At 37.3% G+C, this 17,258-nt stretch overlaps 1 protein-coding gene across 2 annotated transcripts in view; it reads left to right on the top strand.

Moving 5' to 3' along the window:
• The window catches only part of DYNC1LI1 (dynein cytoplasmic 1 light intermediate chain 1), a 46,938-nt gene that overhangs the window by 18,070 nt on the left and 11,610 nt on the right, over positions 1 to 17,258 (top strand). The window contains exons 3-8 of one of the 2 annotated variants that reach the window (XM_034662128.1): positions 6,250 to 6,366; positions 7,104 to 7,334; positions 9,692 to 9,861; positions 12,091 to 12,184; positions 14,495 to 14,630; positions 15,412 to 15,523. In XM_034662128.1, coding sequence (XP_034518019.1) covers positions 6,250 to 6,366; positions 7,104 to 7,334; positions 9,692 to 9,861; positions 12,091 to 12,184; positions 14,495 to 14,630; positions 15,412 to 15,523 — 860 coding nt within the window. The remainder of the gene's footprint in view (positions 1 to 6,249; positions 6,367 to 7,103; positions 7,335 to 9,691; positions 9,862 to 12,090; positions 12,185 to 14,494; positions 14,631 to 15,411; positions 15,524 to 17,258) is intronic. The other variant, XM_034662129.1, reaches the window with a different exon arrangement.

Here is a 17,258-nt window from a genome sequence, read left to right as displayed (position 1 = left end):
TCTTTTTCTAAAAAATAAAAAATAAATAAAATAACCCAAAGTTTATTAATTTAAAAAATCTGAGTCTATTCTAGAACTAGAAAGAAAAGAATCACAATTTCTCTTATGACAGACTACTTTACTGAAAGGAGTCCTCTAAGTTAAATTGACACCAACTGAAAACTTATTATCTTACAGAAACAATGTTATATATTATAGGCAAAAACTTAGTGCCCAGACTTGTAATAGAAGCTTAAATCAACAATGAAATTGTTGATCTAATTTTCTAAAGTATATGTGCATCCGTAAAAATAGGCGGTGATCAGATAAAACTTCATTTAATATAACCCAAGATTTATCTTTTCTTTTAATTCCTATTTTAGATGTTAGAAAATAAAAAGATACCTTAAAAAAGGGTCAGAATCAGATGGGTTTATTTCAAATCCTTTTTAATATTTCAAATGACTTAAATATAAAGGTTTCTGAATTTAAAAAAACATATAGCTAAGCGTAAACAAAAGACCCAAAACCGTAATAATATCACCTCTAAATAGTCACTGATTTGGTTATCTCTAGTGGTGATACTATGGACTGGTTCTTCAGTGCAGAGGATCATAGGAGAAGGGAGGGAAAATTGAACGGGAAGTAATCAGAGAGGGAGACAAACCATGAGAGACTCTTAACTCTGGGAAACAAACTAAGGGTTCCTGGAGGGGAGGCGTGGGGGAGGATGGGGTAACTGGATGACGGGCATTAAGGAGAGCATGTGATGTGATGAGCTCTGGGTGTTGTATGCAACTGATGAATTATTGAATTCTACATCTGAAGCTAATGATGTAATATATGTTGGCTAATGGAATTTTAAAGAAAAATTTATGGAATTGTTTTTCAGATAACAAGTTTGTGTCTTCTTTTTAGTTTATCTAATTCTAATTGTAAAGGTTTAAATCCATAGCCTCCAAATAGGTTTTGAGCCCAAATTCATGACATCAAATATGCAATCTTAACTACATATGCTATATTTTAAGTTCTCGTAGCCATCACGAGAACATGGCTGTTTCCTTTTTTTTTTTTTTTTTTAAGATTTTATTCATTTATTATTTGACGGAGAGAGGGAGAGAGAGAGACAGGGAGAGAGGAAGCATAAGCAGGGGGAGTAGTAGGTAGAGGGCAAGGGAGAAGCAGACTCCCCACCGAGCAGGGAGCCCGACATGGGGCTGGATCCCAGGACCCTGGGACTGTGACCCAAGCTGAAGGCAGACGTCCAACCCACTGAGTCACCCAGGTGCCCTGGCTATTTCCTTTTTCTAAGGACTGAAGTTGAAGAGTTCTCCCCTACTTCTGAGACCACAGTTTATTCCTCTGAGTACATGTCCGTCATTCATTTCACTGGACTAACGGTTTTCAAAAGTGCCACACTCACCTGGGGGGCTTATTAAACACATGTTGCTGGGCCTCCCCTCCTAGATTTCTGGGGTGGGGGTCCAAGAATCTGCATTTCTAACAAATAACCAGTGTTACTGATGCTGCTAGTGTAGGTACCACATTTTGAGAACCATCAAGTTAGACATTTACTGCACTATGCACTAGGAATACAAAGATCCTTATATCAAAGCCACTGTCCTCTGGGAGGCTTATAAACTGGATAGGGAAAACAAGCAAGAGACAATTTCAAGATACTGTCATTAGGACTACACTGGAGATAGGCAACAAACCAGGAAGCCAGCCCTAAGCGAATATCCTTGGTTTTGCCTGGAAATCAGAAAGGGCTTTGTAGAGACGGTAGGTAATACTTTAGCCAGATCTTGTAGTGTTTAATGAACCCTGGACAGTTAATCATTCCAGGCAGTAAGGAAAGCATATACAGAGGCCTGGAGGCAAAGAAGTGTCCTTTCACAAAGGACAAATAATTTGAATGCATGAACTGTAGGAGCCACTGGCAGTGTTTAGGTATTTTAGAAAGACTGCTAGGGCAGAAGTGTGGAAGACTGGCTGACAAGGGTAAGTTTAGAAGTAAGAAAACTAGGTAACTAGATATTAATGGAGTCCTAGCAAGAAATGAAGTAGGCCTGAACTAAGGTGTTAGCCTGCGGCGGGGACAGCGGTACTCCAGGCAGAGAGAGGAAGAGGAAGATACGGAAGTCAGAGAAGGCTCTCCCTTGCCACTGCTTCGGTAACATCGCCCTCTGCTGCTCTACCACGGACCTTGGAGGTGGCTGGTCCTGAGTCTTCCTCGCAGGCTTCTCTTCCGTCCCCACCCAATGTTTGTGTTCCCCAGGGTTCCTTTCTCAGCCTTCGACTCTTCTCCCTCTGAATGTAACTCCAGGAGCAGCTCCACACACAACCTCAGTACCACTTGTACTAGTGACCCACACGTTCCCTTCCAGCCTCAGCCTCTCCTGAACTGCTTACTGGTCATCACTACCTGGATGTCCCATAAATACCTCACGTTTCAATATGCACAAAAAACAGTATCATTCTCTTGTTACCTTTCCCCCAGACACTCGCCTTTATAATTATTAATATAAGATTCCAACCTCAAAGACTTTCTATATGCTGTTCCCTCTGCCTAGAACATACTCTCTTCCGAAACCTCTATGTTGTCTAAACTTCTCCCTTCTCTCAAAGATCACTTCCTTGGGCAGGCCGTTCCTAACCACCTCGTTTAAAATCACAACCTCCCTTACATTCCTGTTCCTTCTCATCTTATTTTTCTCCATTGAACTTACTAACATAGTGTGTGTTTTGCTTAGTCACCCTCTACCCTCAAAAGTTTCAGCGGTACAGGCATTTTTGTGTTTTGTTTACTGCTGTATCCCCAGTATCCAGAAAGTACCTGTGACTACAGTGCCTTTTAATTCTACACTTTCCATAATGAAATGTACATTCCTAAGCCTCTTGCAGGGCAGCCACTGATACATCTGGTCTCAGACAACAGAAATTTTGCCAAAATATTAATGAGTTTCACAAATCCCTGAATGAAGGATATAAATTTTGTTTCCTTATCCACTTTGGGAGTATTTAAAAACTTTATTGTGTATTAATGGGTTTGAAAGACAAAAGCCTAAGAAGTTAGGGCAGAAAAAGGCTAAAATTTCAAGTCTGTCCATGTGTTTCTATATAACAAAAGCCAAAGGACTGTAACTACTCCCTTTGCCCACATCCTAGTCAGATGGGACCATCAGTGGCTTGCCGTTCCATCTCTGTAGCAGGAGCAGCAAACATTTTCCAGAGTGCCCGCTGCACTCATCTAAGCAATAGTAATTCTAACATAACTATGACTGTAATGGGCAACGGTGATTATCTCCCATTTGGCACATGAGGATACTGGAACTCAGAACTGCCAAAGATAAGTATCTTATTCAAAGTTTCATCGGTAGGAAATGAAAGGGCCGGGATCTAAATTCATATAAATTTAAGTTCAAAGCACACTCTTTTCCAGTATGCAACAGTGCTGCTATTTTAGAGGCCATTAAGATAATACTGTTTATTATTTTTACATTGTGACTCATAAAAGAAAAAGATATTCCTTCTTCCAGGGGTCATTGCTATTTTCAGAAGAAAAAGAAAATGATGCAATGCATTCTTCTCTGTGGGCTGCCTCTGAGTGACAGGTGGTTATGTTCCTATTCTCTTGATTCTGCCTCTAAAGATTGGGAATAAAGTTTGTTTTGGTAATTTCTTCTCTCCTGAAATTTTTAAACGATAATAGTTGTGCCTCTTAATATTCAACACGTTGGAGAGCCATTGTAAGATAAATCTTACAACATTAATTTTGAAAAAGAGTATACTGTCAAATAAATGTAATATGGTAAATGCGGTAGTTTGAGATTTTTTTCCCCACCCTGCGATTTCAAATTTTCTCACTTCTGGTAACAAAATGGAAGTATACACATTGAGAATAAAGAACATTTCACAGACACACGCAAGCTGTAAGGAAATCTAATGAAATCCTCTCTACTTAGAGATGAGAACATTGAGAACAGGCTAGTCACAAAGATTGTGGGAGCATTGCAATAGTCCAGCCTTTCAAGGGAATCCAAGTCAACCTTCTCAAGAGTGTGACTCTTGTTGGCTCTCAGGAGAAGATGGAATGAAGGCAAAAACAGAAGAATATCTTATTCCGAAGAATATTCTAACATCTTATATGCTTGGCACAGAGAAGATTCTTAAGATGTCTGAAGAAGCACTCTGCTACCTGAAACAGAATTTTTCTGGGAGCAAAACTTCTATCCACTACTCTTTTCTTCAACTTTAACATTTGGGAGTTACAGTTGGTTGAAATTGAACATTCATATTTTACACATATTTTAAGCACATTTCTTCTTTTCATAAGTCTTAAGCCTCAAAATGATCAATTTCTGCAGCTGTCACTTTTTTCTACACCTAAATGAACTCTGATGTGATTTGTCTTGATGGCAGATGCAGACATTTGAAAATAGACGTGTTTCATAAAACATCTGAAAAGGCCAATGAAGAATTATTCTGTAGATAAAATCTCATTTGTTACCTACCATTTCTAGGAATTACCTCTTATCTGAGGTATTTATAAAGATGCAGGGGTTTTTTTCTTTTTTTTTTTTTCTTCCAAGATTCTACTTAAATTCAAGTTAACATATACCGTAGTTCCATTTCAGAAGTAGAATTTAGCGATTCATCACGTACATATAACACCCAGTGCTTATCACAACACATGCCCTCCTTCATGCCCATCACCTTTTTAGCCCATCCCCACACCCGACTCCCCATTTTTTTTCTTATAAGTTTTTAATTTAATTTAAATTTTTTTAAGTGGGCTCCACAGCCTCATGGCTTGAACTCACGACCCTGAGATCAAGACCTGAGCCGAGATCAAGACTCAGATGCTTAACTGACTGAGCCACCCAGGACCCCCAAGTTTTTTGTCTTAATTCCAGTGTAATTAACACACAGTGTTATTAGTTTCAGGTGTACAATAGAGTGATTCAACAATTCTATACATTACTGGGTGCTCATCACGATAAATGTGTACTCTTAGTCCCCTTCATCTATTTCACCCATCCTCCCTGCCTCCCCTCTGGTAACCACCTGTTTGTTCTCTATAGTTAAGATTCTGTTTCTTGGTTTGTCTCTCTCTTGTTTTTTCCCTTTGCTTGTTTGGTTTCTTAAATTCCACATAGGAGTGAAATTGTATGGTATTTGTCTTTCTCTGACTGACTGACTTTGCTTAGCATTATACTCTCTAGCTCCATCCATGTTGTTGCAAATGGCAAGATTCATTCTTTTATGGCTGAATAATATTCCAGTGTGTGTGTGTGTGTGTGTATATATATACCACATCTTCTTTATCCATTCATCTGTCAATGGGCACATGGGTTACTTCCATAGTTTGGCTAAATAATGCTGCAGTAAACACAGGGGTGTCTATTTGAATTAGTGCTTCTGTATTTTTGGATAAATACCCAGTAGTGGGATTATTGGATGGGAAGGTAGTTCCATTTTTAACTTTTTGGGGAACCTCCGTACTGTTTTCCACAATGACCGCACCAGTTTCCATTCCTACCAGCAGTGCAAGAGGGTTCCTTTTTCTCCACATCCTTGCTAACACTTGTTGTTTGTGTTTTTGCTATTAATATTTTAAATATTTTTATAAAATATATAGTTATATTTTATATTTATAAAATATAAATATATAAATATTATTAAATACTCATTAAAGTATTTTTAATGTAATATTTTTTAAGTCTGCATTTCATTTTTGTCCATTCTGCATTCCTTTTCCCCTTGTTCTTGTTCAATTTACTACCCCCACCCCTCTCCTTTACTAATATTTCTTATGACTTCATGGTTTTGGTGAGGCTACAGCCACAATTTCCTGCCCTGGTCAGCTTTGATGTACCATCCATCCTCCATAAGTGTGGCCGGTGGGTGGGTGACCAAACCAGGCCAATTAAGAGTCTTCACCTGAGATTCTTCAGACTGAAAGCCAGTAGGGAGAGACTTTTGTTCCTTGTATAGTAAACTGGGATGACATAAGAGTCGAACTTCCTGAAAAATACCCATAGAGGAAGCCATTTGTAATAGGATAGAACCAGACTTAGGAAGGGCAGAGACGCCAGGACAAAGAATCTTGGAGGTGAAGTCTGCGTCTTCGGCTGTGTAATTACCTAGATATCTTCCATCACATTACCCTTTCGGTTAAAATTAGTTGCAGTTGGGTTTTTCACTTAGCACTAGAAAGCTTCCTAAATAATCCGTATTATAATTAAAAAGAGTTACTCTCTTTTACAGGTGAAGATGGAGCTGGAAAAACAAGCTTGATAAGAAAAATTCAGGGAATAGAAGAGTACAAGAAAGGAAGAGGGTTGGAATATTTGTACTTAAATGTTCATGATGAAGACAGGGAAGGTGAGTGTCATTTGTATGTAAAACAAGTTTCCTGAGGCCTTTCCAGAGGTGCACTGCTGCTCATATTAGTCTTTGACTTCTCTTAGTGTGTCACTTTTCACTAGGAGTCCTAGTCTGTCATGCTAGTCAGTGAATAGTTACGCGTGGGCATATTTTTATTGGTTTGGATTGGGATTCATACAGTGATATTTTTTAACATCTTAAGGTATTTCGGTGTGCAGACTAGCTTTCTTGCTCTCCTTGAAGAATCTCAATTTTTCAGTTCATTTCCCCCCTGAGATAGTGAAATAATAGTATCCTAGGGTTGTTTTGTTGACTCCCTTTTCACCTTCTCATTTTTGACACAAAAATGTCATCTGTTCCCCAGCTTTTTTCAATCTGATCAGCCATTTTTTTTCTTGTCTACATCACTTGCCTTTTCATTTTATGTATAATACCTTGAATATGCATGGCTGTCTCTGCTGATAAGGAGAGAGAGATTCTGTGGTAAGAATAAAACAATGTAATTCATGTCTGTGATTTGGGATTGAGAAATAAGAAGTAGAGGATGCTGGTGTTCTATGTTGACAGTTAAATCATTTTCCTGAATGTTTGCTAGGCCTTTGACCTAAATAGTCCAACCTTGTGAAAGGAGACCTCTCCTATGGAGGTTCCCTAAGATACCAGGTAGTATTGTTAGTTGGATAATGAAATAACTTAGTCCTGTTGCCTTGGTAACTCTCTTTTGTCTATTATAGATCAAACAAGATGTAATGTATGGATCTTAGATGGAGACCTGTATCACAAGGGCCTCCTTAAATTTTCACTGGATGCCATTTCTCTGAAGGATACTCTAGTTATGCTGGTTGTGGATATGTCAAAGCCTTGGACTGCTTTGGATTCTCTACAGAAATGGGCAAGTGTTGTTAGAGAACATATTGACAAATTGAAAATTCCTCCTGAAGAAATTAAAGAAATGGAGCAAAAGTGTGAGTAGTCTAGAAATACTAATATAGATTTCAAACACCTGATGTCCTAGCTGTCGTAACTGTAGGAATTTTTGACTTTGAATAAGATTTAGTGAAGGATACATAATGTGACTACTGCTTTTGAAATTCAATTTGATATGCTAGGTTTTAATGTAGTTTTAAATTGGAAACCTATACATAATAGCAGACTCTTCAGTAGAGGTGTGTTTTCTCCTTTGTCAAAAGGCCATAAATGTTCATTTTGAGAAGTAGGTTTTCAGGAGTAAAAAAAATTGAATCTTTCTTCAGCTGTTTATTTTTAGCACTTCGATTTCTTAATAAGTAGAGCAATCTTATCAACCTTGTCAAAATGAAATGTGCCCCCAGAATGTTAACAACATAAAGATGGTAAGCTGGTTTTATGATTTTCTAAGTATATATTTTGTATATGCCCATGTAAATTGGAAATTTTCAAGTAAATTATGAAAATGATACAGGTCATTTCTAACAGATTGTAAGCCAGTTGTCACAGTTCTTAATTTCACTGAGAGCTCTTCATTTGCCAATGTTGTACTTTGCTTAAGAAAATACACAGATGGAATGCTGCTTTTCTTTGTTATTGCTAGCTGATTATAACTTTTAGGGGAAAATTGATAGCTTACTGGAATTTATATGCTAGGAAATAGTAGAGACTTAGGAGAATGTATGTCCTAAATCACTGGAAAAAAAATTTGTAACTGCTTTTAGTCTATACTTGTCTTTCCCTGTTGGCCATTGCCTGTGGGTCTTTTTTTTTCCCTAAGTTTATACGATAGCACTGGTTCTCAATTTGTGGTCCCAGGACCAGCAGCATCAGTATCAGTAGAGCTGGGAGCTTGTCAGAAATACACATTCATAGCCCCGCCCCCCGCAAACTCAGTCAGTTACTCTGGTGCATGCTAAAACCTGAGAACCACTGTTAGATTTCAGCCTCTGATTTGAAGGGTATTAGCTACCAGATCTGCTAGGGTTGTATGCATGCCCCTGTGTTCCTGGAGGAGCTGCGCTCAACTGTTCAAGGTTCCCTCTTCCTTGACCCCATGTAAGTTTAAGACAGTTTTCCTCCTTTATGGCTCTGTGTAGAATTCCCTCATATACTGTTTTAAATCCTATTCTGTGGATAATTTGTTTCCAGATTTGTTATTTTGCTTTTAAACATGGAAAGCAGCCTTATATAGAAATCCTGCATCACTGATTATTTCCTTGAGAATTACTCAAGTAATAATCAACAAGTAATCAAAGAGTAATCAGTAAGTCAAAGTATACATTGTTAAGGCTCTTAATACATTCACATTAACTTTTTTTTTTTTACGATTTTATTTATTTATTCGACAGAGATAGAGACAGGCAGCGAGAGAGGGAACACAAGCAGGGGGAGTGGGAGAGGAAGAAGCAGGCTCATAGCGGAAGAGCCTGATGTGGGGCTCGATCCCATAATGCCAGGATCACGCCCTGAGCCGAAGGCAGACGCTTAACCGCTGTGCCACCCAGGCGCCCCCACATTAACTTTTTGTTAAGTTGCGGTTTTGACAGGCTTGCAAATGAGTTCTAAAAATTTATCAGCATTGGTAATATCTCATTAATTCTTACCAGGATTATGGTAGAGAGTGAATATGACCCAGGATTGCACCTAGGTAAAAAGGAGAAGACCTGAGTAAAGGGTTTAGAGAGAGGAAAGTAATGTTAGAAAATCATCTAGGTCTGACTTCCTTCCTTCCTTCCTACCTTCCTTCCTTCCTTCCTTCCTTCCGTCCTTCCTTCCTTCCTTCCTTCCTTTATTCATTCATTCATGATTTTATTTGAGAGAGAGAGTGCTAGAGAGCACAAGCAGAGGGAGGGGCGCAGGGAGAGGGAGAAGCAGGCTCCCCTGAGCATGGAGCCCAATGCGGGCCTCAGTCCCAGGATTCCAGGATCATGACCTGAGCCGAAGGGAGACACTTAACCTACTGACTTTTAAACTGTGGAACACTCCCGCCCCTGCCCACACACACACACCTATTTTTTATCCTCTCAGTGCCCTCTGTGAATTAGAGAATATAGAGAAGCAAAGCTAGATTGTGACTTACCCAAAGTAATTTGTACAGACAGAACTGGGCTTACATTGAACCTCACTCTTTGAAGCCACTCACTGTTGTACTCTGCCTCCTAATAATTAATGTGGGTCTAGTGTTTCTGTCCTTCTTTGAAACAGATTTTTCAAACCCTTTTTGTTTCTTCTCTTACACGAGACTAAGTATAAAATCTCATAAAATACATATTTAGATCATGGCAGAAAAAGCTACCTGCTGAAATAAAGCAATTTCTAAACGATGTATTAAATTATTTACTTTGATTTTCAGTGATTAGAGACTTCCAAGAATATGTAGAGCCGGGAGAAGATTTTCCAGCCTCTCCTCAGAGAAGAAATACTGGGTCGCAGGAAGACAAAGACGACAGTGTGGTTTTACCTCTGGGTGCAGACACACTTACACATAACTTGGGCATCCCAGTACTAGTAGTTTGCACAAAGGTTAGCTTCCTTCCTAGAGATTCTACTACTCGTATTAACCAAGGATGAACAACTGTTTTGTTTTCTCACCTTCTTTTGGAGTTGACACACTAGCTTTCCTAGATAATTTTTTTTTTAACAAATAGAGATAATAGTTTAAAATATTGAATAATAATCACACGTTGGTTTTATGATCTTAATCATAGTTTCTTTGAAAGAAAATGTTACTTCACATACTCTGTTTGTGATTGAATTTCATATTCCTAATTTCAGTTAGACTTCATTGTCCTGTCAGTTAAGTAGAAATGCTACAGGTAAGATGATAACTTCGGTATTAATTTTTATAAAATACATTAAATTGTGATACACTAATATCCTAATATCAGAAGGTTATGCACTTAAAATAAAATAAACTTAAACACCTACCAGCACTCATTATGTAAAGTTGATGACGCAGTTATCAAGGGCTTTTTATTTATTTATTAAAGAGGTTCTGATAGGATTATTACCAAATTCTGTTACTTTAGTTCCATTACACTTTATAATGAAATCAAATTCCCTTTAAAAATAATTTCTAGTTCAAGTTCATCTTCTTCCCATTTGGTCCTAAGTAGTATGTCTTTATTGTTTATAAGTCATGGAATATTAAGGAAATGACAGAACATAGAAACCTTTTTGAGATCTAAAATTATTTGTGTTTTCTGTAACATGTAAAAACTTGCACATGTAATTGAAGGGAGGTATGGCACTTACTCTTTGGAATAAAAATGATAAAAAATTTTTAATCTAGCTTAAGTTTTATTTTAAACGCTACAAAAATTATCAATAATAAAGGGATGGGGTAGCATTTAAAATAATTAAATCAAAATCTGGTATCTGCTTTTCAAATAGTGATTGTGGTGTAAAACTGTAAAACTATTTTTAAATTCTCACACTAGAATCTTTTTTTGTGTGGTATGTTTTTGTTTTATTTTGTTTGACAAAGAGCTGTTTGTTAGCAGATACTTCCCGTTTTACACTACAACTTGCCTCTTATAAAAACCTCTTATTTTCAAAGGAAAAATGTTAAGCTTAAAGGGACCTGAATTAGTATCAAATGAGTCGATGCATAAGATTTTTGAGCCAAAAGAGATTATCTACTGTATTTCACAGACTCTAAGACAATCATCAGTTTTGTATTAGCTTAAGAGCTTTTAAAATATGTAGGGGGATGGGAGAGGTATCCTTGGACGGAGAAATAACGGCGGTTCAACTCTAAGACTGTGGAAATTGAGATTCAGAGAGAGTTAAGAGTCTTGCCTTAGGTCCAGATCCTCTTACTTCATTTAAATATGTTCCACTAAAAGTATCATAAGTCAACAATACAATTATTATAAATATCTTTAGTAATTTGGAGTAATTACTCTGTGTTCTATAAAATGGACAAACATCCTATATCATGTTTATACAAAGAGACTCTGCTGTATGATATATATATGCATAACAAAAAATTGCATATCAGATTTGACCCCAAACTAATATTAGGTATAATGTACATTATTGTTAAATGGTTATTTTTAGATTTCATACCTTCAGTTCCAAAGGGTTTTGGTGACGTAATTTGGATATCATGTTTATTTTTTTGTAACATTTTTCTGTAGCAAGCAGAATTCAGAATCATCTCATTGACTGTACAGGAGACAACAGTTCAAAAACAGCCTGTCATTCTCTCTCTCTCTCTCTCTCTCTCTTTTTTTTTTTTTTTCCTGTTGGTAAGATTGTAGTAAGAGTGAACAAAGGAACCAGAATAAAAATGAAGGTCAGTTAAGAGTTATCAGATAAACAGAGGAGCAAAGAGGAAATAGGGAAAGGTGTGTGGACTCCTGGATATACAAATTGTTTATAGAACTAGAATAGAGTTTAGAACTTCAAAACTTCGCTTAAGTCAAAAGGAGTTGAGTCAGCAAGTATGAGCAGCCATCTGCTTGTCCTGTTATTCTTCATTCCTTTATGTACCACAACTTTCTCTTTGGCGTTTTCAACATTCAATAGAACATAGACATTAGTACTTTTCAAAGAAAATTATTCCTTAGTCTTGACTCCAACTAAAAGAATCTAGACAGATAGGAGTAACTGATATTCTAATATTCTGATATTCAGTCATCATGTCAGAGTGATATTCCCCACCCAAAACTATTTAAATCATTGTATTTAACTTTGATTAAAGTTAATGTTCTTATTGGTTTTTTTTTAATTATTTTAACTCAACAGTGTGATGCCATTAGTATATTGGAGAAAGAACATGACTACAGAGATGAACATTTTGATTTTATTCAGTCGCATATCCGGAAGTTTTGTTTACAGTGTATCCTTTTCCCGCATTGATCAATGCAATGTACCTTACCTGTTGTTTGCTTTTTTCAATTAAGGGAATTAAATTGATGGACTTCAGAAATTCTATAAACTTTTTTCCTCCTGCTTCTGGTTAGAAATTTCATTTTAGCTCCCAAATCATTTATATGTGGGTTATTTTGAGCTATAACAGCAAGTATTGAATTATGTATCTTTGATTTGCTGTGTTTTAAAGGATTATGCTTAAGCAAAATCATTATCAAGTATCAGTCTTTTGTGGAAAATTCTAATGAGTTGGCATTGTAAACATTCTGATTACAAAGCAGTATTCATTTATTGGGAATGGTATTGGGGCATGATCAATATTTAGGTTTGTGTGCTCCCATTTTTAATATGTTCACTACGTTACCATCTCTTACACATAGTCTGATGCAATGGTTTCCAAATCTGACTGTGCCCAGCTAAGCCTTGCTGAATTGGAACATTTCAAGGTGAGGCTGAAGAATCTCTACTTTTAAAAAGCTTTCTGGGTTATTTTGATGATCACAAGGTTAGAAAACCTAATATAACGAATCTTGTCTAGGTTGCAAGGATTAGAGGAGCCACTGAATAACATTCACAGCTAAAAGAAGGATAAAATGAGGGTTGTACCTGAATGCTTTTAAGAGAATTTGCTATTGAAAACTGTGCCACAGCTTGAGTGCACTGAGGAGAGCCGTTCTCACTCACCCCTCTTGGATCAGAGAGTCTGCGGTTGCATTCCCTAACCAAAGCTTTTGTGTCTGAAAAGTGAAGAAATGGTGACATCAGGATAGATAGGAATCATAAGTAATATACACGTTTATAGTGTCCGTAGCTTTTCCATCTTCATTAATGGAAGTTGAATTTAAGGATCACTTGCAAGAAGCCTAGCTGAGTAATGAATAGAATCACTTGACACTGACAGTTTCCCTTTTCCCCTCAGTACTTTGTCCTTTCCGTGGCCCTTTCTTTTCTCCTGTCACATAACAGTTGATTTGGGTTGAATTGAAGGGCATTTATCTACATAAGAGACTTTAAAAAGAGGACAAAAAGTGGGAGTAATTGAAGTAAATGTCTATAGACGTTTTTGTTATTTTTGAAGATTAGCAAATTTGGGAACAGGCAGTCTCTTTAAACATTTATTTAATGCTCTTCTTGAAAGTGTACATACAAAAATGTAATCAGGAAGGAGACTGTCCACTAAAATAATTACAGACCTTTAGTAGAGCCCACTGATCTTAAAAGAATACGAACTGAGAAGTCACTTCAAGATAGTGTGGCTTTATTTTTAAGTTTTTAAAATGTTAATTACAATGCAAATTTTTCAGCTATAAGTTGTTTCTCATGAGAAAAGATCACCCATTAATGAAAAATTCATACAATTAAGCTTTTACTTAAGATGATAATGTTTGTTTCTGTCAGGTTTTACGAGAAGTCGTATTTACCAATACCACTTTTAGCTTCATAAGCCTTGATTCGTGCGCTAGTAAATATGAGTATCCCTGTTCAGAAGTAGAAGTGTGACCATTCCCAGCATTTCCCCTTGGTCTAAGTTACCATCTCACGACACAGGGGGCAGTGCTAGAGCGTGGTCCTTAGCAGTGGCCATAGAATGTCTGATAGCCACGCCGACCACATCATCTGTCGGTAGTCACATTGCCCCTTTTCCACAGCTTCTCTTGATCTTTGGATCTACCGTGTCATTTGGCAGGGTCTGCTTTAATTAATGCATCCTCCTGGGAAGTCGTGTTACCTCAAGGTTTGATCATGAAATCAACTTTTGCCTTGAATCATGCCTGAAAGTTTCCTGGTGGTACCTGTTGGTTCATCTCTCTTCAGTAGGTCTCCTGAGCTTTGCTCCTGAAGTTCTCATTCCTGGGGCTAGTGAAAACCACAAGAGATACTAGTATACACCTTTTTTTTTTTTTGAAAGTGTAGGCAAAATAGTTGATAAATAATATCCCTCCTTCATGCAGTTTAGGAAGGTGAAAAACAAAGCCAATTACCTCTTGTGCTTTAAATGGAGAGGTAGTAGCAGTGTCAGTATTACTAAATTACCTTGACTTTCTTGGCTTAATGGGACTTTTGCCCTCCTAAATTCAGTCGATAATATAAAGATTGTTTTATTTGCGTTTTAGCCTATATGTATTTTATACTTTTGAAATTCTTGACTACCCTATAACGTACCTTTTGGAATGATTTTTGAAACTACTGTGCATGTAACGGTTAAGCTGAGAACACCGAATTTTATGGTACCTGTTCCTGGAATTTGTCCAAAAATTTCTTTAACGGTATTATTCAGATGGTGCAGCGCTTATTTACACGTCAGTAAAAGAAAACAAAAATATAGATTTAGTATATAAATATATCGTTCAGAAACTGTATGGATTTCCCTATAAGATTCCTGCTGTTGTTGTGGAAAAAGATGCAGTATTTATGTAAGTATCCTCTTCGGTGTATTATCGTGTGTTATTGCTGCAATTTGATGGTGAATCCTCATTTTTTGGTTTTGAGGTGAGACCGGTAGACCTCTCCACAATGAGTAGGTGAGACTATCTTCTAGATTGTTTTATTTATAACCTGCCGTGATCTATTTATCTTTGCCTGTTAATTTATTGCTGGCCTGAGCCCCCTTTGGAAGGCCTTGCTGTTATATATAGCTAAACTGTTGAGTGCAGATACCAGTGTATTTAGTTATTTTTTTATTGGTTTTGATACATAAAGGACCCAGTGTATAATCTAGACATGCCTTCAAAAAGTTATGTGAATACATTGAGAGGTAAAAATAATTGACCAGACCCCCCTCCAAAGAACCCCCAAAACTGGGCACTTTTGAAATCAGAAAGATTAAGAGCCTTTTTAAGTAGAAATTAGTAAACTATAACTTGAGCATTATATTTAAAAAGCTGATTAGGTTTTTGGGCTTTTTTAAAGATTGGATGTATTTATTTGAGATAGCTCCAGCAGGGTTGGGGGAGGAGCAGAGGGAGAGGGAGAAGCAGACTTCCCGCTGAGCAGGGAGCCCAATGCAAGACTCAGTGCCCTGGGATCATGACCTGAACCAAAGGCAGACGCTCAACCGTCTGAGCCACCCAGGCACCCTAAAAGCTGATTAGTTTTTCCTAATTGATCAGATTTGTTCCCTTTAATATGATCATGGATTTAATGAAGGAATGACTGTATAAATGTTTGAGATTTATCATATGTGTTTCTTTCCAGTCCAGCAGGGTGGGATAATGATAAGAAAATAGGAATATTACATGAAAATTTTCAAACATTAAAAGCAGAAGATAATTTTGAAGACATTGTAACTAAACCACCTGTCCGAAAGGTAACAGTTTTAGTATATATAGTCTCAATATTTAGCCTTTTAAACTGAGGGGGGGAGTCCATAATTTTAAGATTATAGTTAGAAAGGTAAGGGGGTGCTTTCCTGTCAAGGGGTTTTCTAAGTATAATTTGGGTGTTTCTGATGTCAATTCAAAATAAAAATCTGTGTTATCAAAATATAAACCAGCTGTTCAGTTACCGAATTCTCACTTAGCCTTTGGCATATTTATATTAGAAAATAGTAGTGCGGATTCCATATTCTAATGGAAATAATGAATTGGTAGGAGTGAATATATGGATCTTGGAGAGTAGAACTCAGCCAAAAGCCAAGAAAACATTGACAGAGTAATTTTATTAGCTTCTATCTGTTGAGGCAGATCTGGAATCTTCTCCATGGTCACTAGTTACCTATGCTAGCCCACAGCTATACAGGAGCTTCCAGTTTAGTCTTAACTGTTACATGTCATTCATATGACTATTTAATCTGCTTCCAGAAAGTACTCTTCTTTGACATATTTCGATTTCATGTTAATATGTCGTGTTCTAAAGTTAGATGTTATAGATGTAGAAAGTTGTATAAAAAGAAGTTTTTACATATAGTACTTCTCAGTGACTTTTAAGTGGACATGCTTTAGGAAAAATAATTCTGATTTAACATATAATAAGATTCTTACTTAAAAATCCAAAAATTGAAAAAAAAAAAATCCAAACATTGATATTGAGCATGTCTTCTGTTTGTGGATAATTAGAAATAAGAAAATTAATGACAAATGAAAAATCAGTTGGGGTGATATTTGGTTTGGATGTCTAAATGCACACATCAAGAAAAAAAAAAAGCAGTTTTTCCCATTCTCTTTAACCAACAAAATTGTGCTGTAAGTTGTCTTTTATTCATCCCACTAATACCTCCTGAGCCCCTGTTTAGGCACTAGGTGCTAAATAGGACAACGATGCAGTAGTAAATCCTTGTACAGCCAGTGCTCCAGTGCTGCTAAGGGCTGTGCCTATAAAACCCAGTGAGGGAGGGGGCGGGGAGCAGGGGCGGGGCAGGGGGCTGTTTTAGGAGTGGTTAGGGAATGGCTCTGGTAAGACAGGAGAGTGTTACCTACTCAGGGAGCAGAAAGTGTGCATGTCCTGAGGCAGGAATGTAGAGGGAGGGCAAAGAGGCTGGAAAAGAGTGAAGAGGAGGGCCAGACTGATAGGAGATGGAAGGCAGAGTTAGATCTTGTGGGGCCTTCTCATTCAGCGGGAGTCAGGACTTTGAATTTCATTCTGAGTGGGATGGAAAGAGGCTGGAGGGGGAGTTTGAGCGGAGGAGTGATGTAATCTGCTTGACCTTTTCAAAGGATCACTCTGGCTGCTGGTGGAAAGTAAACCCATGGTGTGCATTGTACAGAAACAGTAGAAGCAGGAGATGGTTGCTGCTTCTTTTTGCCTAATTATTTAGCAGGTAGAAGAGCCATTATATTTTTATTTCAGAGAAACCAGGGGCAAATTGCTTTTCTCTCACCTGGGGTATTATTGGCCCTTTTAAAACACCTAACTTTTGGTTAGCATGTTTTATAAGCATGATTAATATGCCTGTGACTCTAAGGTTATGCTGCCCAGTACGGTAGCTACAGTCACATATGGCCTTTAAATACATATTTACTAAAACTAAATAAAATTTCAGTACCTGAGTCAAGTAGCCACGTTTGTCTTCCTTCCTTCCTTCCTTCCTTCCTTCCTTCCTTCCT

The sequence above is a fragment of the Ailuropoda melanoleuca genome, chromosome 6, assembly GCF_002007445.2.
Source record: "Ailuropoda melanoleuca isolate Jingjing chromosome 6, ASM200744v2, whole genome shotgun sequence".
NCBI lineage: Eukaryota > Metazoa > Chordata > Mammalia > Carnivora > Ursidae > Ailuropoda > Ailuropoda melanoleuca.
The sequence above is the reverse complement of the archived record's forward strand: the minus strand, read 5'-3'. Positions and strand labels throughout refer to the sequence as shown.